Source organism: Ustilago hordei, assembly GCF_900519145.1.
Source record: "Ustilago hordei strain Uho2 genome assembly, contig: UHO2_contig_03, whole genome shotgun sequence".
NCBI classification, from domain to species: Eukaryota; Fungi; Basidiomycota; class Ustilaginomycetes; order Ustilaginales; family Ustilaginaceae; genus Ustilago; species Ustilago hordei.
This window is the reverse complement of record NW_024545288.1, coordinates 95,595-122,615: the sequence shown is the minus strand read 5'-3', so window position 1 is coordinate 122,615 and position 27,021 is coordinate 95,595. Positions and strand designations below refer to the sequence as shown.

Here is a 27,021-nt window from a genome sequence, read left to right as displayed (position 1 = left end):
AACAGCCAACTTGGCTCCCAGTCTCCAACCGATCGCCTCTCTCGCCCTTTTGAGCCTTGAGGGGAAATCAAGTATTAAAAAAAAAAAAAAAACCCCCGATAATGCTTACATAAGCTGTGCCAAAGGAAAGGCTCCCACTAGGCTGACGGGTCCACCTGATTTAGATAAGCACAACCATTATCTAAGCACCAAAAAATGCATTTAACATGGCTACCTTCCCACACATGCAACACCAATGCCAACAGAATAAGTTAACTACCTATAGTATATCTGAATAGCATAAGGGGCATGCCTTCAAGGTCCTTGTGTGGCCAATCACATTACACTTGGTGCACTGGCTTGGAGCTCGACATGGACATACTGCCTGGGCCTCAACCACTTCAAACTGACTGGGTTCCCACTTAGTACTTGACCTTGGGAGTACACTCTGAGCTCAAATTGGCTCAATGCATTGGCAAGGCTCAAGAAGCAACTGTGGTGACCCATTCCACCTCAAATGCCAGTGCTGGTGGGAATGGCTGAGTAGAAGAGCCTTGCCTTGATGAGCATCTAATGTGTGTAAGCATGGGAGCCCATAGACTCAAGAGAAAGGGCCTGTACAAATCAGAGATGGAGGGAGATGGCTCTTTGCCAGTAACTTCTGTTGCTCCTCAACCTTCCTTAACACCTCATGAGATACCCATCCTCATAAAACTCCATATAGAGTCCCTGAAAGCTCAAGAGGCATTCAGATCTGTTGTTTTGCCTGTATTGACTGTAACTTGGAGAGTTGGTTGAGGAGGGCAAGGCAGATTGCTTTCCAGGCCTCAAAAAGGTCAAATGTCAATCTCTTCAAGTACAACTTAAGGAGTGTGTGAATGCCCTCTACTTGCAAGGTAGCTGTATTGCCAAAATGAGTTGACTGGTCAACCCAAGTGCATATGAGCTTCTCCTTGAATGGAACAAGCCACATAGCCTTGATATAGCCAACTTCTTCAAGGTGCTCTGGAATGTACTTCTGCTGGAACTCATAAAGGAGCATTGCAGCAGAGGGAAAAAGAGTCAAAGCTGCATTCATAAGTGCAAGATGTCATGGGCCTGGATGCTCAAGAAGCAGGAGGGTCACTGGTTCATATGGAAGGAGCACAGGTATCGAAGATCTAGTCGATACCAGTAGAGAGCATGGTCGTAGTGCAGTCTCCATGGAGACCATGGACTCCTATGGACTCACATGCAAAGGAGGACACGAGCCACATGCGAGGAGGGCCAGGCACAGCCACAAGGAGGACCAAGCTCAAGGAGCAGGCACAGCCACGAAGAGGACCAAGCTCAGATGGTTACCACTCAGGGGCTCGAGAGACAAGAGTCAAAGGAACTGTCACCAGTCAAAGGAGAAGGAGCAGTGTATAGGACACTAGCAGGCAGGTCCTGAGGAAGAGGAGCAGTGTCGAAGGAGTCGACACCAGGTCATGAGGAGGAGGAGCAGTGTCGAAGGAGTCGACACCACTCAAGAGGCACAGGGGTGCCAAGCAGGCGAGGCCCCTGAGCAGTACTCGATGAAGAAGGTACTCTCTGGAGGGAGAGCAGGAGCAGCATCGCTGGCGATGCTGTGAAGAGGTATATAACCATGCTTTCTCATCATCATAGGTCGAGTGGATCCTCATCCACTCTACTCACCATAACTAGTTATCACTTCAGCATAAGTATATATTAGTTTCAGTCAGCATAGCAGCAATCTATCAAGGTTGCTCCTCATCATAGTGTGTGTGTTGTATCACCACTACCTGATGTCTGAAGGCGCCCATAGCAGGTTAGTGGTCCAGATATAGATAGAACCAAAGGCAGTAGTCCACTGCAGTCCAGGGATCACTTCAAGCGTCAAAGTCAACACACTGGACACTCATGTTGATGCCACCAACCTTATCACCAACACCATCAACCTCATTATCATCAACACTCACCAACCTTATCACCAATGTCATCCACCTCATCATCATCAACACTCACACCAGACCTTGGTGTCATCATAACCAAAGCATTGATATTGATCATGCCAAGCTACCCCTGAACGGAGTGTCCACAGAGGTCAGCCGAAACCTATGATAGTATATACAACAAACGCCACCTGCTGTCACTGTGCAACTTGATAGTCACTGATACTGAGACAATAGCTGTTGCACAGTTTGATAGTCACCGAGTATCTCGACAGACCAACCTGGGTTTCAGGCGCGAGACCCCTGACATTGTGCTCTACAAGGGAGAGGCACCCCTATAGAAACCACTGATACAATGTTGCAGGCAACAGTGTGATAACACCTATATAACCATGCTCATCACTATAGTTGTTGAGTGGATCCCCATCCACTCTACATCTTACATTACTAATTATAGCTTCACAGAAAAGTATACTTAGTATTCCATCAACAGTAGCAATTGCAGAGCATTGCTTCCATTGTAGTGCATGTGTTGTATCACTGCTCATTGACATCATCCAAAGGCAGTACTCACTGCAGTCTGGATATAGATCAACACCAAAGGTGGTTCATACTGTGGTCCAGCTCTCTTGATCATTGTACACCAAAGGCAGTTGTCCAACTGTGGTCCAGGATCACCTCAAGCACTCAGTTGACACACTGGACACTTGTGTTGGTGCCCACAGCATTACTCACACCAGACCTTGGTGTCATCACAATACATCTATCATTATTGATCATGCCAAGCTACCTCTGGATGGAGTGTCCACAGTGGTCAGTCAAAACCTGCAATAGCAATCAATCTATCACATATTTGAGCAAGAAAAGTCATAGAGGCCTTCTACAACAGATATCAACAAGAATAATAATACACAGCATTTTACCACATATCTTGACAGGATCTGTAATAGATGCGTTTCTACTACAGATATCAGGTTTCAGGCGCGAGACCCCTGACACTACCATAGTGCATGTGTTGTATCACCACTTGACATCATCCGAAGGCAGTTCACTCTGCAGTCTGGCTCTCTCGATCATTAGAACTGAAGGCAGTCATCTGCTGTGGTCCAGGGATTATCTCAGTCACTCAGTTGGCACACTGGACACTCGTGTTGGCATCAACAACATCATCAGCACCAGACCTTGGTGTCATCACACAGTATCTCTTGGTTAATTGATTGTGCTGAGCTACCTCTGGACAGAGTGTCCACAGCAGTTAGTTGAAACCTGCAATAACCTTCAAGCTATCACATATCTGAGCAAGAAAAGTCATAGAAGGCTTCTACAACAGATCTCAGCAGGAATCATAACAACAGCCTTTTTACCACAGATCTTGATAAAATCTATAGTAGTTGTAATTCTACTACAGATTTCAGGTTTCAGGCTCATGACCTCTGACAAAGCGCACCATAGTGTAGGGGACTGCGAGGGAGAGAAGGAGGTTATGGTTAGAATGGAAGGTGATGGTGAAGAAGGAAGAGAGGAGAGTGAGAAAGATGGCACAAAGTGTTGTGCATGTAGAGTGCTGTGCTCCCCTTGAAAAGTGTGCACATATCCATTTGCACAATAAATCTTCACATCATATGAACACACCTGTGATGCATATGTTTGGTCTCAAGAACATTCATTATTCATTGCACAAAAAAGTGGTACCAGAAACAAAGTGCATTTTGTGAAGACAAGCACAGTGAGATGGTACTGAGAAGTTGTTTTTCCTGAACATTGCAGTCCAGAGCATTGTGGTCTTGGCAATTGTTGATTGTCAAGACTGGATGTCAAGGTGATGGTCCTCTTTGTTGCTGAGTGACCATCATACACATCATTTCAATGAATACAAACATGTTCTTTGTGCTCCCTTTCCTGAGTGCAAAGACATTCTTCTCACTTCCTTTCCATGTGCTCATGCTGTAACCACAATTCTTCCTGCTTGGTGTGCTGTGCTTCTTGCTTGGTGTGCTCCTGTGCAAGCTTGAGGCAAATTGATAGGCTTTCTATCAAAGATTGATAGAAAGCCTCTGCAAGGGAATCCTGCTTCTGTTCAACATTGCTATGCTTGTGCTTGTAGCCATTTGGTTGCAAAGGTGAGGCCCAGTTTGAGAACATCAAGAGATTTGAGACAAGGGCATCTGATTGGATGAGATGTGGGGGTGGTGTTGAGATGTCAAAATTGGGGTAATCTCCAGCATTCCTGGGAGCAGCATCCACCAGGTCATGTAGTGGGGGCAGGCTGCAGGCATGCACTGCATGGTCAAGGTCTGCATTGCTGGATTCCTCCACGGGATTGCCACTGGGCAGCACATGATTGGAATCCTTGTTGCCAGCAACAACCAGGCTAGGTGTTGTGAGGAGGACAGCCAGGTCTGCCAACATGTGTTTGTTCATCATCTTGTGCATCTTCTCAAACCAAGGATACTTGGCTGACAGAGCAACCTGAGACATGTAAGACTGCAGAGAGGAAACTATAAAGAGGAAGTGTCAGTATGTAAGTATGCACAAGTAATATAACTGGTGGTCTTAAAGTACTTACAGGATTCATTGCATTGATGTCCTTCAGCAGTGTTCCAGCTCCTGTAAGCAAGAGAGCTTTCTTCTCCCAAAGGTATGTTTCTTGAAGCCAGTGTACCTTGAACTTGATGCAAGAGGGATCAACAGACCTGGTGGGGAAGAATGACCTGCTGAGGTCACAATGGATGATATCCTTGCAAAGATTGGGCAAGTGACAGGAGAAGGGAGGATTGTGCTGCTGCCTGTTGCAAGTGAAAGTGCAGGAGGTGCAGCTTGTTCTTGCTCTGTGTTGGATGGGGGAGTTGGAGAAGGGGGAAGAGAAACATCCCAGCTTCCAGCTTCAAATACTTTGTTGATGAACAACATGGAGCACCAGTGTGATGAAGTAGTGAAGTTGAGGAGGTGAAGCAAGTGGATGCACATCCATCTGGACATCATTTTGGAGAGACCAAAAAGTGAGTCCATTTTACCAGGTCCAGAGGTGTGTTTTCAGAAACCCATGTTTTTTTTTTAATTTTGGGTGAGCTTACATAAGGTTTTTGTGCAGAATAAAAACTCGTCAAAATCGAGAAACACGTGTTTCTAAAAACACACGAAAATTGATAGCCCCTTATTGATTTTTCTGTTCCTTTTCGGTGACTCTTTTTTTTTTGCGTTGCTTTTGGCTTCTGTTTCTCTGGGTTTGATTTGGTTATGGCCAATCCATTCTCGCTCCTTCTTTCTGTCTTGTTCACTTAGCTTTCCCATTGCCTTGTCATAACCCGATCTGGGACATCGAAGCAACTTTGGATCGCAACCTGAACAACCAGCGTCACATCCAATCTGCCCTCACACTCGGCTTTGGAGTGATTTCCAGTGTCGTTGTTAGACTTGTTTTGGCTACAGCGGCTGAATTGCTTCCCAAAGATCAACGCGTGGCACTTGAAAGTGTTGAATTGAGCTTGCTTGCGCGCCCGAATACAGATTTGTAAGTACGACGTGTAAGTAACAGAAGAGAGAGAAAGAGAGAGAGAAAGAGCAGAGCAGTTGGGCTCGAGCACCTTTTCTCTGCTTCTTGAGTTTGGTTCGGACTTCCGACATCCTCCCACATCACCGTCACACTCTCACACTCTCACACTCTCACACTCTCACACTCTCACACTGTCACACTGTCACACTGTCACACTGTCACACTGTCAGACTGTCACTGTCACCGTTCACTGTCGCCATTCACCTCTCTTTCGCATCACATCACATCGATAGCGACGCCTCTCGTTCCCACGCCACACGTCAGCATCGGCTTGGGTCCGAAGGATACAACTCGGGGCGTATTGCGTCGTATCGGATCGACCCGACTCAGCCAAAAGGTCGTCTATAGTCTCTGTTGGCGTTCCGATCTCCTCCTCCTGCTTCTTGACTGCCACCATCATCGCCACCGCCATCATCGCCACCACCATCGTCGCCACCACCATCGTCGCCACCACCATCGTCGCCACCGCTGCCTACCATGCCGATGCTTCTCGATATTCAACGAAAGCTCTTGGCTAAATCCGAGCGTGTCAAGTCGCTCGATTTCCACCCTACCGAGCCATGGCTTCTCGCTGGTCTCTACTCTGGCTCCGTCAACATTTGGAACTACGAGACTGGCGTCATCGTCAAGACTTTCGAGGTGACCAATGTTCCAGTACGATGTGTCAAGTTCATTGCACGCAACAACTGCTTCCTCGCCGGTTCCGACGACTTTCAGCTTCGTGCCTTCAACTACAACACGCATGAAAAGCTCATCAGCTTCGAAGCGCATCCCGACTACATTCGCTGCCTCGCCGTTCATCCAACTGGCTCCTATGTCCTCACTGGTTCCGATGACATGACCATCAAGATGTGGGATTGGGAAAAGGGTTGGCGTCTCATGCACACCTTCCAAGGTCACACCCACTACATCATGAACCTCTGCTTCAACCCCAAGGACTCCAACACCTTTGCCTCCTCTTCCTTGGATCGCACCGTCAAAGTCTGGACCCTCGGTGCCAGCGTCGCCAACTTTACTCTCGAGGCTCACGACAAAGGTGTCAACTATGTCGAATACTTCCACGGCGGCGAAAAGCCTTACATGCTCACTGTCGGCGATGACCGCACTGTCAAGATCTGGGATTACCTCTCCAAGTCCTGCGTTCAGACCTTGACCGGTCACACTTCCAACGTCTCTTTTGCTGTCTTCCACCCTTGCTTGCCCTTGATCATCTCCGGTTCCGAGGATGGCACCGTCAAACTCTGGCATTCCAACACATACCGTCTCGAATCTACCCTCGACTATGGTCTCGAACGAGTCTGGTGCTGTGCTTACAAGAAGAACGGCAACGACATTGCTATCGGTTACGATCAAGGTGCCGTCGTCATCAAGCTCGCCAAGGAGGAACCCAGTGTCAGCCTCGATGCTGCAGGCAAAGTCGTTTGGGCCAACAACTCGGAAGTGCTCAGCGCCAATCTTGGTGCCACAGCGGAAGAAAGCGTTGCTGACGGCCAAAGATTGCCTCTTTCGGTGCGGGAGATGGGTACAACGGAAGTCTACCCGCAGCTCTTGCAACACAGTCCCAATGGTCGATTCGTCACCGTATGCGGTGACGGAGAGTACATCATCTACACTGCCCTTGCATGGAGGAACAAGGCTTTCGGTACAGGTTATGGCTTTGCATGGGCAGGCGACAGCAACACCTACGCTGTCCATGAGGGTGGTAGCAAGGTCAAAGTCTTCCGCAACTTCAAGGAGCGTCCCGGTCTTTTGACTCTAGCATACAACGTCGACAACGTAGCAGGTGGTGCATTGCTCGCAGTCTTGGCAAGTCACTTTGTTTGCTTCTACGACTGGGAGACTGGTGCCTTGGTTCGCCGTGTCGATGTTGAGGCCAAAGCCATTCACTGGTCCACCACTGGCCAACTCGTCGCTATTGTCTGCGATGATTCTTTCTACATCCTTAGCTTCGACAGAGATGCCTACGCTGCTCACCTCGATTCGGGTGCAGAGATCGAGGATGACGGTGTCCAATCGGCATTCCAACTTGTCACCGAGATCTCGGAAAGCGTCCGCACCGCAAAGTGGACCGGCGAGTGTTTCCTTTACACCAACTCCACCAACCGCTTGCAGTACCTCGTTGGAGAACAAACGCACACCATCACTCACTCGGACAAGGAAATCTTCTTGCTCGGATACATGCCTCAACATGGTCGCGTCTATGTCGTTAACAAAGACATGGCCATCTTGAGCTACTCACTCTCTCTCGCACTCGTCGAATACCAAACGGCGATCCTTCGAGGCGATCTGGATGCAGCAGCAGAGCTTCTCGAAGAGGTCCCCTCTGATCAACGAAACCGAGTCGCCCGTTTCCTGGAAACGCAAGATCTCAAAGATCTCGCACTGCAAGTCTCCACAGACGCAGAACAGCGATTCGACCTTGCCATCTCACTCGACAACTTGGAAACTGCACTCGACATTGCCCGCAGCGGTGGCCAGGTGGGATCGGAATTACGATGGCGTACTATCGGAGACAAAGCTCTGGCTCGTTGGAACGTCGCCCTTGCGAAAGAATGTTTTGAGAAAGCACAGGATCTTTCTTCGATGCTTCTTGTTGCTACTTGCACCAACGATCGCCAACTGCTTGGTCGCTTGGCGGAATTGGCAAGCGAGAAGGGAAGCACCAACATTGCATTTGCCGCCTATCTATGCCTTAGTGACGTAGACTCATGCATCCAAGTGCTGCAGAAGGCAGGCAGGACGTCAGAAGCAGCACTGTTCGCGAGAAGCTATGCTCCCAGCATGGTCAGTGGCATCGTGAGCAAGTGGAGAGAAGAACTGCAATCGACTAATAGGCATAAACAGAATGAGATCGCAGCGAGTATTGCCGATCCCAGCAGAAACGAGCATGTGTTTCCAGAGGGTTGGAAGCAGAGTTTAACCAAGGAGAACGAGGTTAGATCCAAGCAGCAGCCAGGCGGGAAGAAAGTCAATGGTCTTAAGGCATGAAACATAGCAAAGCCTGTGTAGAAGAGGCTCGTTTGTTTTCATTTGTGGTCAAGAGTATATTTGCATGCTGAGGTCTCAAAGCGGGGTGTGTCGGCTAGCTTGGCATCTTTCTGAAGGCTGTGATGTTAGTCGCTGACTCTATCGAGCTGATGGTTCTAGGCTCTCAGCATGTTGGATTAGTCGATTGAGTATGTTGCTGCGACTATCACCGATCGTTGATCATCGGAGCCCGATTTGCTCACTTTTTTTATCAGATCATTCAGTTAAAGTATATAAAAGCTACACAAAGCGTAGAGACAGTGAAGGTATTGCTTACGGCCGAGTAAAAGGCCTGAGCATCTGAGCACGGACCACATGTGTCACAACCTACTCAAGACAAATGCTTTGTTATGTTCCGCAGTCAATGCGGTTCTCTGCCACTCTTCTTTTGTATATATATAGACTCCTTCTCTCTCCTCGCTCTCTCGCTCTCTCTCTCTTACCATCATCATCAATCACACGAAAACTTTAACTCGTTCTTCCATCGCGCGCCATCTAAAAACGTGTGGCTCGTGCACGGGAACCGGAAATTACGGCTCAAGTCTCTGCTTATCCTCTCCGTTCTCCTCCTTTCCTCCCTGCATCCCTTCCTCCATCCCTTCCTGCACTGCATGCCTCCCTGCATCTTACTTCTCTCTTACGCCGTCTTGCAAGAGTTGGCATTAGCCAGGATCATCGGTTGTCAGCGGATCAACACACTGGGCGTTGCGATTAGTGGTAGGAAATGTCGAGGAACGATGTTTTCAATAGGCAAGACTCTGGGCTCTTACTAGTATTCATGCAACCGGGATCTGCCGTGACACTTGCTGAATTCCATGAATGGTATGACAACGAGCATGTTCCGGTTAGGATTGAACGGTTTGGGGCCTTTCGATCTGCGGCTCGTTATTGTGTTACGTCGAGTCGGTATTTTTCGCATGACCTGTGCGCCCGTGTAGCTGATGTTCGTTGGGCTGCCTTCTATACTGTTTCTTCCACCATAACCTTTTCTGATCCGAGCTATGTTGCTCTTCGTTCACAACGTTCGCAGCGTGAAGCAGAGCTGTTCTCTCGGTTGTCGATTATAGACCGTAGGATCTACAAACTCGAATACGATTCCGACTGGGATGCTACTATCACCACACCGCGCATCAAGATCGGACTGAGCGCACAAAAGAGCAAGGATACAGGAGGATATCTAGTAGCAAACTCAGTAGATGTAAGTACTGAGAGGCAGCAGAACTACAACGTCTGGTTTGACAAGGTACACGTTCCCATGCTCAGCAGGCTCAGAGGATGGAAGAGAAGCAGGAGGTTTATATTGATAGATAGCAGTGTCACAGGGAAAGATGCCAAGGATGCAGATGCGCAAGGCATACCGCGAACTTTAGGTTTGCACGAATATGAAGAAGAGCGGATAGAAGAGACGGAGGAATACAAGCATGCCTGTTGGGCAGAATGGAGTGAAAGTGTAGCGGCAAACAGCGACGAGAATGTACTTAGAGGTGAGAGAAAGACTTGTACGCTCTACAAAGCCTGGGATCCCATCGCTGCGCTCCAGGAGGAGAAGCAATCCATGTAGAAGACTAGCTACCATCATCACACGCGGCCACAATACTGCGATCAAGGAGATGGAGCTGCCTTTTGAAATATATACAGAGTTCAAGTGTCAAGTGTGCAGCTCTTTGATCGACATTAAATGTGGCCATGCATCTCTTTCTCAGCCTCAACCCTGAGCCTTTTCCTGCTGGGCATCTTCATTGAATTGGGTAAAGCTTGCACCGCCTGGCTACTCAATAACGCCTTGGTTCTCTCTCTACCGTTCTGCACCAGCACGGCATCCATAATGACCAATGCAGCCATAGCTTCGACGATCGGAACTGCACGCGGAACGACGCATGGATCGTGTCTTCCCCTGGTATTCAAGGTTCCCTGTTTACCGGCATACGTCGCTGTCGCTTGATCCTGGGAGATGGTTGCTGGAGACTTGAAACCAACGCGGAAATATACATCTTCTCCATTGCTGATTCCGCCCTGAATGCCACCACTCCAGTTGGTGATGGTGCCAAGACGGCCGTCTGGTTTGAGGATGAATTTGTCGTTGTGTCTCGATCCAGCAACTTCTGTGCCTCTGAAACCGGAGCCGATTTCAAACCCTTTTGTCGCAGGAATGGAGAGCATGGCATGCGCCAACTTGGCCTCCAGTTTGTCGAAGCAAGGTTCTCCCAGGCCTGATGGAAGGCGCCGGATGATGCAGGTCACGGTGCCTCCAATGGAATCGTTGTTGGATTTGGCAAGTAGGATGCGTTGACGCATGCGTTCTGCTGCCAGTTCGTGAGGACATCGGATCGCAGTCTTATCCACTTGTTCGCGCGTGATGGTCGAGAGCAGATGGCGGAAGGATGCCGAGAGCGGTTCCTCTGCTTCTTCTTCAGTAAGGTTGCAAGTATGCATTACATTGTCCACCTGTGTTTGGGGTGCGCCTGCGTTTGCATCTTCTCCGTAAAAGGATTTCCCTCCGGCTTCTCCCTCGCCAGTCGCAGTGGCAGGGGGAGCAACTTTCACATCCGAGGCCAACTCCTCGCCAGGGTACCGCGGAATATGAACCTTACCAACGCTACTAACAAAAGCGACGATTTCAATCCCATATGCCTCTTTTAAATACTTCTCAGCCAAAGCTCCTGCTGCAACCCTACCGATTGTTTCCCTTGCACTACTCCTCCCACCGCCGGAGCTCGCCTTGACACCATACTTTTCTAGATAGGTAAAATCCGCATGCGAGGGACGCGGATAGGCATCCAGCGTCTCATCGGTGTAATCGTGCGGTCGTTGGTCTTGGTTGCGGACTAACATGGCAATCGGAGTGCCAAGCGTAACGCCGTTTTCAACACCGGACTGGATCTCGACTCGATCCTTCTCATCCCGAGGGGTGGTGAGGTTGGATTGGCCTGGTCGACGACGTGATAGTTGAACTTGGATGTCGGAAGCGCAAACGCTTAGACCGGCGGGTACACCATCGACGATGCAACCTACCGAGGCACAGTGGGATTCGCCGTACGTTGTCACTTTGAATTGGGTGCCGAATGTTGACATCTTTGCAGATCGATATCTGGCAAGGTGATGATGGTGGCAAGATGATGATGGTGGTCAGGTGGAAGAAAGCTCTTTCAATTTGCGCCTTTTCTTCTTATTCTCGCTAGGGGCTGAGAGGACTGTCATGATTTGTAATCAGGCGAGTCATTTAGAGCCAGAATCGAGATCGGCAACTCTGATAAGATTTCGATGCCCGATTCTAGATGCTGACACGACCGCCCGATTGGTTAAAGTGTTGCTTTCAACCCAAAAAGCGTTGCTTCACCTTGCCCTCCCACCACCACCACCACCACCACCACCGACTCTCCCTGAACCCTAATACAGAGTGCAAAGAGGAAGAATGGCATCAACATCGTCTCTCGGCAGCGCATCTCTCATCCACGCATCTTCCGCACAAGCTTTCTACACCCACTTCTCCGCCGACACCACCACTCTGCTCGATCAACTCGGCTCAGTTTCGGATGGGCAAGGGTTGCAAGGTGCGCTACAATCGTACGCACGTTTGGGTGCGCAGTTGACCGCAGCGGTGGACAGCGGAGTGTTGCCTGCGCACGATCAAGCGTTGCATAGGCGAAGGTTGCGCGAGCTGGCCGTGTTGTTGGAGGACACGAGACCAAGGATCCTCCTCGACGGTCCACCGGAAGGGCAGGCAGCGGGAGGAAACAAGAAGCGAGGCTTTGCTTTTAAGCGCACACAACAACCAAAGGCTGCAACGCCAGCAGTGGTCGAGACAACACAGTCAAAGCGACAACAACCAACACCCATACAACCCTCCCCAACATCGAACCACATCACCATTACCGCACTCGACAACACTTGCTACACCTGTTCGGAGCAAAGCGAAAGCAAACCATTATCGCTCGACTTGCACCACATCTCGAACTCGCTCGTAGACCTCCGCTCGTCCACAAGCCAGCACACAGTGCTATCGGCACAGTTAGGAAGCATCACCAACTCAATACTGCTCCTACCACCCATAGAGGGGAGTTTGATGATCCACAACCTCACCAACTCGCTACTGTCGATCCCCTCGTGCCATCAGTTTAGAATGCATGCTTCCAACACGGTCCTGGTGGAATTGAGTACCAAGCGGGGCAGTGTGCTGACCTTGGAAGCGTGTAGTGGCGTAAAGTTTCTCCATACTGGCCCGATGGCAGGAGCAGAGGCGGAGGGCTTGAGGGTGCAGGATTTCGATGATTTGATCCATACTTGCCAGTTGAAGCACCACTTGACCGAGCAGAAGGGCGTGGAGGGAGGGAGAAAGCGCAACTTTCAAGTGGTCAAGGCGGCAGAGGCGGGCAAGGGGATGGCGGACAAGGTGGATCACTTGCTCCGTTTGGGCAGTTCCGTCAAACAGTGCTTGGAGAAGATGATCGACATACCCAACACATAGCATCGCTTTCCAACATTCATTTGTATTACTACTATCGCATTACCATGCTTGCTTACAACATTCATTCGCTCTGCCCTCGTACATTGGAGAGCATCCTGGCGGTGAAAGCGAGTGGGCTTCATTCATTACGCATGATCAAGCTGACCCCGTCCCTAACAGGCAAGACGAGCACTTGCACCCTCTTATCCTCCTTGACCAACCTGTTAAACTGCTTAATCGCCTCTGCATTCTCCTTGCCAATCTCGAGCAAATTTTCCTCCACCAAACCCTCTGTCCAAGGCGTACCCTTATAAAGCGTATTATCCACCACCAACAACCCGCTCCTCTTCAACAACCCGCAATCCAAGATCCTCTTGAAATAACTCTTATACCCCGGCTTATCAGCATCGATAAAGATAATATCATATGCGTCCTCATCACTCAAAACATCCTTTGCGATTGCCTCCAACGACTCAACCGCATTACCCACCTTGACCTCGATCTTATCTCCCAATCCCGTCTGCTGGAATAGCGGACGAGTAAAAGTGTCTAAATACGGATCGATTTCGAGTGCTGTTACCTTTCCCCCGGGAGGTAGCTGTTGAGCGATACAGACGGTAGTCGTACCAGTAAACATTCCTATTTCGAGCGCTTTTTTAGCATGGCTGAGTTTGGTGAGCAGACCGACGAAATTGCCTTGGTAAGCACCGGCTGACCAGGCAGCCGAGAGATGAAACATGGTTTTCCGGGCTGACCAGGCTCCTTCCCAATCGTGTTCCGCCGTAGCTTTCAGCAGGGGGCGTTGGACAGCAGGGGCAGAAGAGGAGACAGAGTTCAGGTAAGGCTCAATGCCCGAAAGGAGGGTGGAGACCAGTTGCAGTTGACCAAGTTGGTTGGCCGTGGGGGGTTTCGTGGTGTCCAGCTGGGATACGACGCAAGAGAGAAGGCTAGACGCCGACGTGAGCGGGCTTTCGACGGGAAGATCGATGTCGCTCATTGTAGCCAAGCTTTCTGTTTTCCTTGAGCGGTGGTGGCGGTGGCGGGCGAGTGGGCAAGAAGCGGATGATGGTGGTCAGAGTGGAGGCGAAACGGTCTGTGCGTTATATATATAAATATATATATATATATATATATATATATATATATATTACCTAAAAAGTATCCGAGAGACGCGCGCTTGCTTTCTCGGCCGGGAATGACCGACAAAGATCAAGATAGTAGTGTTAGATCCTGTTGTTGTCGTCGTTGGGGTAAGAGCTGTGAGTTCGTAGACGATCTAACATCAAACAATTTAACATCTCCTTCCCTCATCTCTCGATGCTCTTGGTCTTTGGCCACAAGATGATCAACTTGAACATCTGCCACCACCCCATCGCCATCGCTCGTTGCTTGCAGAACATCACCTTATAGCTTGGCCCGCAAGCCAAACACAGTGCCCACCAACATCGACCCTGAACCTCGGACCCTCATACATGCCAAGGCCTCCTTCCGGATGACCTCGACTATCTCCTCATAGAGACCGCCGGAGAGCAAGAGCTGGATGCGGCTGCTTTGGTAGAACCATCTCCAGGTCGTCTGAGAGCCAAGGCGCTCTTTACGCCAGCAAGCATGGACCCATTCGCCAGCTATGCAGCGCTCGACAATCCACAACAGTTCTGGGCCGAACTCGAGGATATTCTAGATACCCCCTTCCATCCTCCACCACCCTCCTCCTCATCACATCCTTCCACTTCGACCGCAGATGCAGAAGCATTGCTCCACGCCAAACGCATCTACACCGCCAGCGTGCTCGCCAAGTTCCTCCACCTCTGTGCCGCTTCCTTCAACGACAATCTCAGCTCTGAATACAACCAGCACTATTGCATCAGCCGTCTTTTCTCTTCCACTGCTTTTCATGACGATGCAGATCCATCACCAGCAGCAGCCGATGATCCGACCAACATTGCCATGCACCAGCTCGCTGCAGAAGAGGCTATCCGCATTATGCAGACTTCCACCTCGATCCCTGTCCTGCTCATCACCTACGAAATCGTGCTCCAATACGGAGACGCTTTCCCTTCCACATACAAATCTGTCCAGGCTTCAGCTTCGACAGTATCCTTTGTTGGCCTGAGAGCATTCTTGCATAGGCTGGTGCATCAGATTTGGGCAGGAAGCTATGCCGCACAAGCAGAGGCAAAGATTGGCATCTCCCAACAGCAGCAGCAGCAACAGTCGGGCCTCGTAGGCTGCAATGGTGCACACTCGCATCAACAAGATGCCTACCAACAAGTCCATCAAGAACGAGCATCATCATCCACAACGCCAGCGCAGACTTCAACAGCGACCTACATCGAGCGCCCTCTCACCTCCTCTTCAGCTTCCAAATCCATAGCCATCCAAATCAGTCTGCGCGAGAAAGCCGTCCGGATGCTATACCAAGTTTGTCGTGTTCAGAAACTCGAACCTTCTCATCTCAAAGCCTTTGACGAACGATTCATCCACCATCTCTTCGATCTCGTGGAAGAGACGAGACATCATGATGATGAAGATTTCAATTATCGACTCATCAAACTCCTCGTGGCCGTCAACGAGCAGTACATGGTCTCCACCCTCACCCTCACCCTCACCCTCACCCTCACCTCCACCGCCTCTGCATCCAGCTCGACTGCCACTGTTTCGGCACAGGTCGATCCTACAACCCGGACCCATACCCGCCCGCTCAACTTGGTGCTCAGTGTGTTGCAGCAAAGGTTGAATGCAAGTAAAACTTTCGGCGAGAACGTCATCTTTATGCTCAATCGCGCCTCCAGCTCCGATGCTGAAGACGTATGCATGCAGTTGCTCCTTCTCAAACTTCTCTATCTCCTCTTCACGACAAAGGCGACAGCGTGTTACTTCTACACCAACGATCTCAGGGTGCTGGTCGACATTTTTATTCGCAAACTACACGATCTTCCCGATGAGTCCGAGTCTCTTAGACACACCTACCTTCGAGTTTTACATCCCTTGCTTACAAATACACAGCTTTGCACCTATCCCTATAAACGACCGCAAATCAGACACTTGCTTGATGCTTTACTTGCTCATGCCCATTTACGCGATATATCACCAACGACGAGGAGGCTGGTGGATAGGTGTTTGCGTGCCGAATGGTGCGTAGAGTTGGACAGACTCGATGGAACAGAGCGCACTGCTAAAGTCCAACCCATAGGAGGAGGTCAAAGTCATATCAAGGTGATGCAGCCAGGTGTAACATCCGAGGGTTTACCCATGTTAGCGACAAAGATCAAGGAAAACAGCGATAGTGTACAAGCTACCGCAAACTCACTCGCTGCTACAACCGAGGAAGAAGGTGTCAGTCCGGTAAGCATCGACACTACCTTGTCTGCTACCAGCCTCAGCTTGGATTCCGCATCAGAACCACCCAGGCTCAGTTCAGGATCAGCAAGTCTCAGCGTCCCATCCACACTACCAACTAGAGATAAAAGTCTCGCATCCTTCTCCAACCATGCTCGTTCACCATCGGAAGATACTTCTCCATGCCGACCCACCTCTGCCGCAGCTGTGAGCAGTGCTACGGATAGCACACTGGCGCAGAATCGTAGAGCGCTTTCAGCTTGTACTCAATCGGCTTCTTGGACTCCACCCAGCGTTGATTCTCCTGGCTTACGCCAATCTTCTCCTTTGTCCGAGGTGGGTGCGCAGAAGGATGATGCGTTGAGCACCGCTAGTTCTTGGCATGCATATCGGTTGCAGGATGCACTCGCTCAATCGGGCAACGTCGAGGGTGGGGAAGGATCGCATTTCGATCAATATCAGAACGAGGCAGAGGCGAGGGTTGCTTCTCCGCTTGTATCCGCGAATACATTCCAGGTGCTCAGTGGTGGTGGGCATTCGGGGGAAGGATCTGATTCAACCATCACCGCATCTTGCCCCGTAGGAACTGGAATGAATCCAACCCCTCCAGCAGGAGAGGCACCAAAACGGAGAAAACCACCGCAACCACCCACTTGCGCAGCAACAACACCAACCGCCGCACGCAGAGCAATGCAACTCTCTTCCTCAGAACCGCATTTCTCGCATAACACCAATTCTCCAAATCCTCCCCACTCAGCATCTCCTTACCCCGCTTCGGCGAGTTCAACCCCGGCTAATCAAGATGCAGGACAATCAGGAGGTGCAAAAGGTAGTGTGGCGAGTGGTGGAGGTAGGAGAAGACCTCCCCCTCCCCCTCCCCCTCCCCCTCCCCCTCCCCCTCCCGCAGTCTCTCAGATGGTACAATCGGTGCAAAGGCGAGAAAGAAGAGCAATCCGCCAGCTGAAAGGCTGAGCCGATTGACAATGGAAAACACTTAGAATCTTGTCAGCCAAATGCTACACCGATCCCATCTCGCACTCTAGCGCACCTGTCATTATCCACTTGCCCACATAAACCAAGCTTGCATGCAAAGCTTACAGAAAGCCACTCATGTTGGCATTCATAACATCCCCACTTGCACTGCGAAACATGTAACGCGATCAAATCCACTTGCCTCTCCTCCCGCTTGCCAAGTTTGAGACAAGAACAAAGCTAGACATAGCCTCAGCGATTTCCAAGGCCCAATGCGGTTTCAAGTGTTGAAGGAGTGAGGAATGTAGTTACCATCACCAACGTATACAGATTGGGTGTGTTGTGCAGACAAATTGTCACATCAACTGCATCCTGGGTTTTGGTTGATTCCACTGAAGTTGATCAGAACAAGCCGATTTGGTAGGTTTCACCAAATGTGCTGTGAGAAGCTCCCATCAGTACATAATCGCTTCGACGTTCACAAGGGAGTGATGGGAAAGTCAGAAGAGAAGGTCTCTGTCACTGAGAGGAGAGGAGACAGATAGAAGGAGATCACATGCAAGGAAGGCGACCGAGCCCAGGAGCACACAGTTGATTACCACACAGGGAATGGTTTCACACATGTCAAAGAGATGACACATGGAGCAGGAGGATGGTCATAAGGGCGACCGCATGGACAGGGAGCAGGACACCCGGGTAATCACGAGGTCGACCAAATGGAGCAAGAGGTGGACAATAGGGGCGACCGCCTGGTCAGGAGGATTCACAAGCTAGGAGAAGTGTTTGAAAGATGGCCACACTGCTTGAGAGGAAGCAGTGTAGTCTCAAGGAGATCAACACATTACTCAAGAGGGGGAGGAGCAGTGTCAAGGAGGTCGACACAATTCTCAGGAGGAGCAGGAGGGGCAGTGTCACAGGCAATACTGCACAAAATACATATATACTCTCATCTCACCATAGCATATGAGTGGAACCTCATCCACTCTACTCATTACTTATCTTACTCTTGACTTTGTTTTGTATTGTTGCAATTGCAGTGCATTGCAGAGACATCCAAGCACATGTGTTGTATCACTGTTGCACGTCAATTGTAGGCAGTGTACTTCACTGCAGTCCAGTCCTATCAACCAAAGGCAGTGTCTCCACTGCGGTTTGGCTCTCTCCATCTGTAGGCAATAATGTTATTGCAGTCCAGATACCATCAACCATCATCAAATGACGGTCAGCACTAAGAACACTTGTGCTGCAACAGACATCTATATCCTATAGCAAGACAAACCTAGTCTACAGACATGCCACATGGCCTCTGAATGGGGTTTCCAGAGCAACAACAGCAGAGAGTATACATCAAACATCTTCAAGACCATGCTCTGCCAGCTTGGAATAATCCAACAGTTGACTGCACCCTATACACTGCAGCAAAATAGCTTTGCTGAACACTCCAACCAAACAATCATGAATATAGTCCAACTGATGCTTGCCACTGCCATGTGTCAGAGGTTACATGCCCAAAACCTGATATCTGTGACAGGAACACATCTATTACAGATCCTGTTGAGATATGTGGTAACATCCTGTGTATTACAATCCTTGTTGAGATATGTAGTAGAGATGTCTCTATTACTTTTCTTGCCTGAAGATGTAGTAGTGATTTTGCTATTGCAGGTTTTGACTAACTGCTGTGGACACTCTGTCCAGAGGTAGCTCAGCACAATCAATAACTGTTGTGAACTGATACTGACACCAAGGTCTGGTGTGATTGAGATTGTTGATGTTGCCAACATGAGTGACCAGTGTGTCAACTGAATGCTTGAGGAGATCCCTGGACCACAGTGGACAACTGCCTTCAGTTCTATCTTTATCCAGACTGCTGGTTTGCTATGAACCACCTTTGGACATCAGTGAGTGGTGATACAACACACACACTACAATGGAAGCAATCTACTTGATTGCAACTTTGCTGACTGAAACTAATGTATACTTATGCTGAAGTGTTAACTAGTTATGTATGGTGTAGAGTGGATAGCAATCCACTCCACTTGCTGTGGCAGGGGACATGGTTATATACCTTTTGTGTAGCATCACCCATGACACTGCTCCTCCACCTTGTCCCCCTTATGCTCCCCATCCACCTTGCAATGCTCCTCATTGGCACTGCTTCCTTGTCCCTTGTGGATGGATGGGCCTCCCATTGCCTCCTCTCCATCAGGGGTCAGTCCCACCTCATCTGGGTGGTGACTTGCCCTTCTCATTACTCCCTGTCATCAGCACCCACCTGCTGGCACCAACTTCAATGCCATGTAAGGCCCCTGCTTCATCCAGTGGTGACCCCAGCTGTCCTTGCCACTACTCTGTTTATCATGCAATCCTCCTTGCCATTGATCTCCACAGAATATGTCCTATGATCTTGTGTACTGCAGATTCTGGCAGGATTCATGATACCATTATGGCTTGTGCCAATCTAGCTGGGATCTGCCCTAGAGCTGTTCCTCCTACAAATCTTGGTGAACTCTACTGCAAGTCCCATGATCTGCCCAATTCCTTGATTCCCATGCTCCCTTCATATGACTTGCCAGATCTTCCTGCTTTCTGTGCATCCAGGCCCATGACACCATGCTGCCAGCATCACTCTGGGCTGAAGCCATTTGCCATGCAAACTGGATTCAAAACTGCACCTACTCCAAGGTCATCAGAAGGGTGCTGTACACACTCTGGTCTGGACAAAAGGTCAGAATGAACAACATCAAAACCTTTGGCACAGTGGTATGGGTGAAGGTTGCAAGACATGGAAGGAACAAATTGAAGCTCAGCCAACATGTGCAAAGATGCTTTTGGGTTGGAATACCTGATCTCCACAATGCAGCTCACAAATGCATGGATGCCAGCAATCACTCAAAGATGTACATCTCCAGAGATGTTAGATTTGATGCCAAGTGTCACAGGGTCTGCGCAGAAGACCCTGGGCATGCTTTTCTGCGCAGACGCATTAGATGCGCAGTGCACACAAATGCGAAATTGTTCGAGTTGTGGGCTCCTGACAGATTTTGCTGAGATCTGTCATAGGGCCGGATGCGCAGAAGCAGGAAGAACGGAGGTCATATGAAGAGGAGTGCAGGAATCACAGTATTGGGCAAAATAAGGGTTACAGCAGAGTTCATCAAGATCTGTAGTAGAGGGGCTCTATGACAGATCTTGCCCAAATCAGTACAAGTGGGATGTTACTATGAATCCCACCAAAACCAGTAGTATCTTGATTGTACAATAGATCTTGCCAAAGCTGGCAAGATCATGCCAATCCTCACAAGCCACACAGCAGGACAAGGTGTCATAGGCATTGTGTCCATCACCCTTATGAAACAGGGGACCAACCCAATGATGAACTTGGACCAGGAGGGTGGGTGAGATGAAGAGAGGAGATGAGTTGCCACCCAGATGAAGTGAGAATGGCCCCTGTCAAGGATGAAGCAGCAAGAGGGCCATCCATATGCACAAGGTGAGAGAAGCAGCACCAACAGACAGTACCACAAGATGGATGGAAAGGATAGGAGGGGTGAGGAGGAGGAGCAGTGTCAAAAAGGCCTCCCAGAGTAGGAGCAGCATTGCAGGCGACATTGCAGGAGTGGATATATAACCATGCTCCTTGTCATAGCGAGTGGATCTCCATCCACTCTACACCATATATTACTAGTTATAGCTTTCACACAAGTATACATTAGTACTTCCATCAACAGTAGCAATTGCAGAGCATTGCTTCTATGTAGCATGTGTGTTGTATCACTGCTCATTGACATTGATTGACACTGAAGGCAGTTCACACTGCAGTCCAGCTCTCTCGATCATTAGAACCAAAGGCAGTTGTCCAACTGTGGTCCAGGGATCACCTCAAGCACTCAGTTGACACACTGGACACTTATGTTGGTGCCCACAGCATTACTCACACCAGACCTTGGTGTCATCACAATACATCTATCATTATTGATCATGCCAAGCTACCTCTGGACAGAGTGTCCACAGTGGTCAGTCAAAACCTGCAATAGCAATCAATCTATCACATATTCAAGCAAGAAAAGTCATAGAGGCCTTCTATGACAGATCTTGACCAAAATAATATTACACAGTACTTTACCACATATCTCGACAGGATCTGTAATAGAAGCGGTTTGTAAGCGGTCGCATGCCTGAAACCAGATTGGGTGTCTCTGATTGGTATTGGTGAGGACAATCGAGTAAGATCTACTCAGGATGTTTCGACTAAATGTAACCAGACAGCTTCATACTGGTAGGTCTCAGCTGACCACCTTGAACACTCCATTCAGAGGTTGCATGGCACATCCATTTATTCTTTGGAGGGAGAGTAGTATACTCTCCTTACAGTATGAGTGTTCATAGTACTGTTGCTAATGCTCTCTAATCATCATCTGGACTGCAATATGCTTATCACCTACAGAGGACAGGAGTTACTGGACTGCAGGTGTTGGACACCACCTACAATAACTGACTGGACTGCAGATGTCGAGAAAACACTGCCTACAGTAAGGGACTGGACTGCAGGTGTTGAGTAACACTGCCTACAGTTGACACCTAATGGTTATACAACACACACATATGAGGTGTCATTGCAAAGCTCTGCTATTGCAATGATATGTAAATATGAGTCAAGTAAAGAGTATGTAAAGTATAGAGTAGAGTGGATGAGGATCCACTCATATGCTATAGTAGAATGAGAGTATTTATGCATTTGCTTGGTGTCACCTGTGACACCTTTCCTACTCCTTGTGAGAGGCCTTCATCTCCTCTCGACACTCTCTCTCCTGCTGGTGTCACTCCCTTTGATGCTGTGCCTCTACTGCTCACACAGCATATTGGTTTGTGTGATACTGCCCCTTTGCCTCCATACTCTTCTTTGCCTGGTGATGTGTGTTGACCCCTTCAACACAGCTCCTCCTCCTCATAGACAATCCCTGGTCTGCTTGACACAGCTCCTTCTCTCTTCACTGGCAACTACCTCCTTGACCTTATCTTGTGAATCCCTTAACCACCTGTCGAGTCCTGTTGCCAAGCCCCCTTGATCATGTGGTCGCCCCTGTGCTCGGTCCCCTGTGGCTGTACACACGTACCCCTTGAGTGGTAACCATTGTAAGCGGTCGCATGCCAGAGACTTAGGTTTGGGGGTTATATTGAGTTTGATTGAGTAAGGTCTACTCAATATGTTTCACCTAAATGTAACCAAGCATCACTACCTGGTAAGTCTCAACTGACTGCCTTGAACACTCTGTTCAGAAGTTGTGTGGCACAAATGTTTGTTCATTGGTGAGTGGGTGATACACCCTCTCCTACAGTACAAGTGTTTGTAGTACTGTTGATAATGCTCTTGGACATTGTCTGGACTGCGATATGCTAATTGCCTACAGAGGACAGGAGTTACTGGACTGCAGGTGTGAATCACCACCTAAAATAACTGACTGGACCACTGGTGTCAAGCAACACTGCCTACAGTGAGGGACTGGACTGCAAGTGTTGAAGAACACCACCTACAGTTGTTGACTAACAGTGATACAACACACACATTGAGAGTCATTGCAAGAGCACTGCTATTGCAATGGTACATAGCTAAGTAAGTAGTAATAAGTAAGTATAAAAGAGTGGATGGGGATCCACTTGTATGCTATGGTAGAATGAGAGTATTTATGCATTCAGTTGGCATAGCCCATGACACCTATCCTGCTCCTCTTGAGGGGCCTTTGTCCCCTGTTTGGCACTGTCTTGTCCTGCTGGCATCAATCCCATTGATACTGCACTCCTACTGTTTTCACAGCATAAGGGTTATGCAACACTGCCCTCTTGCCTTCATGCTCTCCTTCTGCCTGATGATGTGTGATGCCCCCTTTCGACACAGCTCCTTCTCAACTTTATCTTGTGAATCCTTTTGGCCACTTGTTGAACCTTGTGACCAAACCCCTTGGTCATGTGGTCACATTGGCACAGCTCCATCTTGACTTTGTCTTGTGAATCCCTTTAGTCACTTGTTGAACCTCATGACCCAACCCCTTGGTCATGTGGTCACATTGGCACAGCTCCAAGTACTTGCTCATATCAGCCAACTAGTTGAGGCATGCTGATCCAACTGATCCCGACTGATCCCATGAGATTGATCTGGATTCCCAGAGTTTGATTGATCTCATAATTCATATGCACTGCCAACCCCATTAATCTCATTGATCCCCAATGGTTATTGGCTCTGATCAATCTGGTGCACCCTTCATATATTGATCTTCTGCACACCCTTCATATACTGCTCCGTTATGCAACATTACCATGACTGCTGCTGATCAATTGGCATACTCTCTTGCGCTGGCCAGCCGACCCTGTGACAACCATCTGTGTGATGCTGAGCTCGGTCCCCACTCCTGCATGTGGTTATCTCCATATGCTTCTCTATTGCCAGTATCCTCCTTCCTGAATCTCTCAATGCTTGCTCGTGATGGCCAACTTGCTGAGACATGCTGATCAGGCTGATTCTGATTGATCCTTGCAAGATTAATCAGGATCCCAGAACTTGATTGGTCTCACAAGCCATATGTGCTACCAACCCAATTAGATTGTCGATTCCCAATGATTGCTGTAGATCAATTTGGCACACACTTCATATGCTGATCCACTGACCCTGTGACACGGTTCTACTACAGATAACAGGTTTCAGGCGCAAGACCTCTGACAGCTATCTGGCACATCTGTAACACTTTGGTTTGGGGATTGATATAGGGTACAACTCCCTGATACAGCACAAGTGTTTGTAGTGCTGCTGCTTGATGTTCTTCATCTCCTTGCTCCTATTCTCCTGGTGCATGTCAACTTCTTTGACACTGCTCCTCCTCCTCCTCCTCCTCATGGGTTAGTTCCTGGTCTCCTTGACACAGCTCTTCCTCCTCCTAACTGGTGACCATCCTCTGATCCCTTATTGTGTGAATCGCTTGATTGTGTGTGAGACCTTCTTGTCATGCTCCCTGATCATGTGGTCACCCCTGTGGCTGGCTCTATGTGACTGTGAGCATGTCCCCTTGAGTGGTAACCAACTGTGTGATGCTGAGCTCAGTTCTCTTCTTTGTGTGTGATTATTTCTTGTATGCCTCCCTCACCTTCTGGTGTTGGAAACCCCCTTTCTTGAACCTCCTGTTGCTTCCTTGTGGATGATTGACTTGTTCTGTTCTGATGGGGCTTGGTTCAGCATGTTTTGGTAAAACATACTGAATAAGCTTGTTCTGATTAATTCCAGTGAGATTAATCAAAACCCCAGGTTGCAATTGATCTTGCAAATTATATGCACAACTAGCCCAATCAGATTGTCGACACCCAAAGCTTGCTTCAGAACTTTCTGCACAGGACCTTCTGCGCAGGTCATGTGACAGTGAACTGGGTAGGGAAAGCACCCAGCTTACCGTTGATCTCGTCAATCAACAACTTTGTCTCATTGCCAAGGACTTTGATGTTATCAGAGAGGCCGTAAAGGCTGTTCTGCATTGCAGTCTTGACCTTTGCAAACTCTATGTTGTTTGTGGCCTTGAACAGATTGAACTGCAGATTGAGCTTGGACTGAAGAGGAGCTGACATGTCGTAAGGTAGGGGTGGAGAAGATGAGAGGGTAAGCGAAAAGAGATGACTACACACCAGGGGTAGCAACCACTTTATTGATAAAGTGTTTCCTAGGGCCTTCAAGTAGGTTAGAAGGGAAGCTTGGAATTAAGACGTGAAGGGGGGGTGTGCTCCTAATTACAAAGGGAAGCGATAGTGATCAAAGGGAAAGGATAGTGAACAAAAGGTAGTGAGGATTCATGCGAGAGAATTAAAGGGTCCGTGAGGGGCTTCCGACACATGCTCAGACAGGCCGTCTGGAACAATACACATCCATCTGTACTTAGCGTTTGTCATTGTCATGAGTCGCCAGGCGAAATCAAATGGTGTCCTACCGTCCAAGTTGGTCACTATCTAACACGCATGGCGACACTTTTCGCAGAGGAGCGCCAACAATCCTGGGCTTTGACACAGAAGGCAGATGGACAGCTTTCAAAGGCATACTCTCTGCGCACACGGAGCAGTGACGATGGGCTAGTCATCAAGCAAGAGTTCAAGGTGCCACCACACAAGGAGAGTTAGGAAGCGACGAACACTAACCGACCCGAACTTGGCTCGCTTGGCTTGTGTGCTGTGCTGTATTCTACTGTGCTGTGCTGTACTGTGCTGTGCTGTGGCTTCTTTTCTTTTCTTTTTCCAACAGCTTTTGGGCGGCGACCTTTTTGGGGAAATTTCACGCGCCAAACCATCGTTTTTGTTTTCTGGACGAGCTGTCAAACAAAGAATTCTTGCGTCCAGGTAAAGGTAAAACTCAGAGCCGCAACCGCGGATGCCGTTGTGAGGCATGCTCTTGTGAAGGATGCCCTTGTGAAGCATGCCCTTGTGAAGGTCTGTGTGTGGGTCTGTGGGTGTTGCTTTGTGTGTGTGGGGGGGGGGGGGGGGAGGGGAGAGGGAGGGTTTGGATATATACCTCGCCTCTGCTCGTCAACACCACCTTCCCCCTTTCTCACGAGGTGTTTATCGCAAAGATGTCGTCCACTACCACCACCGCCACCACCACCATCACCAACCACACCTCTAATGATGATTTAGCCGACGTCGATCTTACCACCTCGGCCTCGGGCACTGCGGTTAGAGGCGGCAACCGGGGCAAAATGACTTCAACCTGGCACGCCAAGCCAGCTTCTGAATGGGACTTTTTCGAACGTTCGCTAGTCCATCTCGGTGTTACTCCCAGTCATTCGCTTCAAGCAAGGCCTGCCAAGCCACCTGTTTATCCTAAAACAGCACCGGTTCCTGTGTTTCCGATTTGGAAAATGCATCGTCTTATACTGCCCCGTGCGCTAGCTCCCATCGTTTCGCATGCTTTCTTTACCCACTTTACAGGCATCCAAGTACCGGTATACATGGCAACAGTATATTACTTGGCCTACTTTGTTTGGTTTGGAGCTGGCGTTTTTGCATGGTGCAATCAGATGACTGATAGGTTCGGCACTTTCGATGGTAGCGCTGGTCGTGATGGCGTACCTGATCTTGACACTTGGAGGGTGGCCATAGGTTTATTCATGGTCGTTATTTCCCGAGCTGTAATCGCTGTTCCCTATCTCTACAAGCCCAGTGAACGCTTGTTTACCTGGAACACGGTGCTGATGCTTCCGGTCAACATGGCCATCTATGCGATTGCAGTAGACTTTTACTTCTATTGGTACCATCGGTTGATGCACGAAGTACCCTTCCTGTGGCGCTTGCATCGAAAGCATCATACCACCAAACATCCGATTGCCGCATTAGGAGCCTTTGCTGACCACGAACAGGAGTTCTTTGACATGGTTGGCATTCCCATCATGGCTTGGTTAACGTGGCGCATTAATTTCACAACATGGTGGATCTGCACTTGTTACATCCTCTTCATCGAAGCATCCGGCCATTCAGGACTACGAGGATACTTCCAAAACCCAGCAACTTGGTTCCTTCGGTATGTAGGAGCAGAGCTATGTCTCGAGGACCACGATATCCACCACAGGAATGGCTGGAAAAAATCGGGCAACTATGGTAAACAAACCCGACTCTGGGATGCCATCTTCGGAACAATGAAAGAGAGGATCGAAGGAACCGCGGATAACATCAACTGGGACGACCACATGGACGTTCCTCAACCTGTGCCCAAGGAAGACAAGTAGAGCGAGCATGCAAGATACACTGTC

The 27,021-nt window shown here is 49.1% G+C and overlaps 9 protein-coding genes across 9 annotated transcripts; 5 read left to right on the top strand and 4 right to left on the bottom strand.

Moving 5' to 3' along the window:
* Positions 1-3,833: 3,833 nt before the first annotated feature.
* UHO2_01658 (uncharacterized protein) lies at positions 3,834-4,922 on the bottom strand (the record flags this gene model as incomplete). Its single annotated transcript, XM_041559095.1, has 3 exons — positions 3,834-4,411; positions 4,480-4,581; positions 4,607-4,922. 3 exons carry the CDS (start codon positions 4,920-4,922, stop codon positions 3,834-3,836), a joined length of 996 nt encoding a protein of 331 aa, XP_041415029.1.
* Positions 4,923-5,943: 1,021 nt separating this feature from the next.
* Positions 5,944-8,454, top strand: UHO2_01657 (putative SEC27 - coatomer complex beta subunit; the record flags this gene model as incomplete). Its single annotated transcript, XM_041559094.1, has 1 exon — positions 5,944-8,454. One exon carries the CDS (start codon positions 5,944-5,946, stop codon positions 8,452-8,454), a length of 2,511 nt encoding a protein of 836 aa, XP_041415028.1.
* An 817-nt stretch (positions 8,455-9,271) lies between these two features.
* On the top strand, positions 9,272-10,054 carry UHO2_01656 (uncharacterized protein; the record flags this gene model as incomplete). Its single annotated transcript, XM_041559093.1, has 1 exon — positions 9,272-10,054. One exon carries the CDS (start codon positions 9,272-9,274, stop codon positions 10,052-10,054), a length of 783 nt encoding a protein of 260 aa, XP_041415027.1.
* Positions 10,055-10,167: 113 nt separating this feature from the next.
* On the bottom strand, positions 10,168-11,565 carry UHO2_01655 (putative ARO2 - chorismate synthase; the record flags this gene model as incomplete). Its single annotated transcript, XM_041559092.1, has 1 exon — positions 10,168-11,565. The coding sequence occupies one exon, from the start codon at positions 11,563-11,565 to the stop codon at positions 10,168-10,170; it is 1,398 nt and encodes a 465-aa protein (XP_041415026.1).
* Positions 11,566-11,905: 340 nt separating this feature from the next.
* On the top strand, positions 11,906-12,958 carry UHO2_01654 (uncharacterized protein; the record flags this gene model as incomplete). Its single annotated transcript, XM_041559091.1, has 1 exon — positions 11,906-12,958. One exon carries the CDS (start codon positions 11,906-11,908, stop codon positions 12,956-12,958), a length of 1,053 nt encoding a protein of 350 aa, XP_041415025.1.
* A 118-nt stretch (positions 12,959-13,076) lies between these two features.
* UHO2_01653 (uncharacterized protein) lies at positions 13,077-13,934 on the bottom strand (the record flags this gene model as incomplete). Its single annotated transcript, XM_041559090.1, has 1 exon — positions 13,077-13,934. One exon carries the CDS (start codon positions 13,932-13,934, stop codon positions 13,077-13,079), a length of 858 nt encoding a protein of 285 aa, XP_041415024.1.
* A 611-nt stretch (positions 13,935-14,545) lies between these two features.
* Positions 14,546-17,248, top strand: UHO2_01652 (uncharacterized protein; the record flags this gene model as incomplete). Its single annotated transcript, XM_041559089.1, has 1 exon — positions 14,546-17,248. The coding sequence occupies one exon, from the start codon at positions 14,546-14,548 to the stop codon at positions 17,246-17,248; it is 2,703 nt and encodes a 900-aa protein (XP_041415023.1).
* Positions 17,249-24,643: 7,395 nt separating this feature from the next.
* Positions 24,644-24,856, bottom strand: UHO2_01651 (uncharacterized protein; the record flags this gene model as incomplete). The annotated part of the gene is made up of 1 exon (XM_041559088.1): positions 24,644-24,856. The coding sequence occupies one exon, from the start codon at positions 24,854-24,856 to the stop codon at positions 24,644-24,646; it is 213 nt and encodes a 70-aa protein (XP_041415022.1).
* A 989-nt stretch (positions 24,857-25,845) lies between these two features.
* On the top strand, positions 25,846-26,997 carry UHO2_01650 (uncharacterized protein; the record flags this gene model as incomplete). Its single annotated transcript, XM_041559087.1, has 1 exon — positions 25,846-26,997. One exon carries the CDS (start codon positions 25,846-25,848, stop codon positions 26,995-26,997), a length of 1,152 nt encoding a protein of 383 aa, XP_041415021.1.
* Positions 26,998-27,021: the final 24 nt, after the last annotated feature.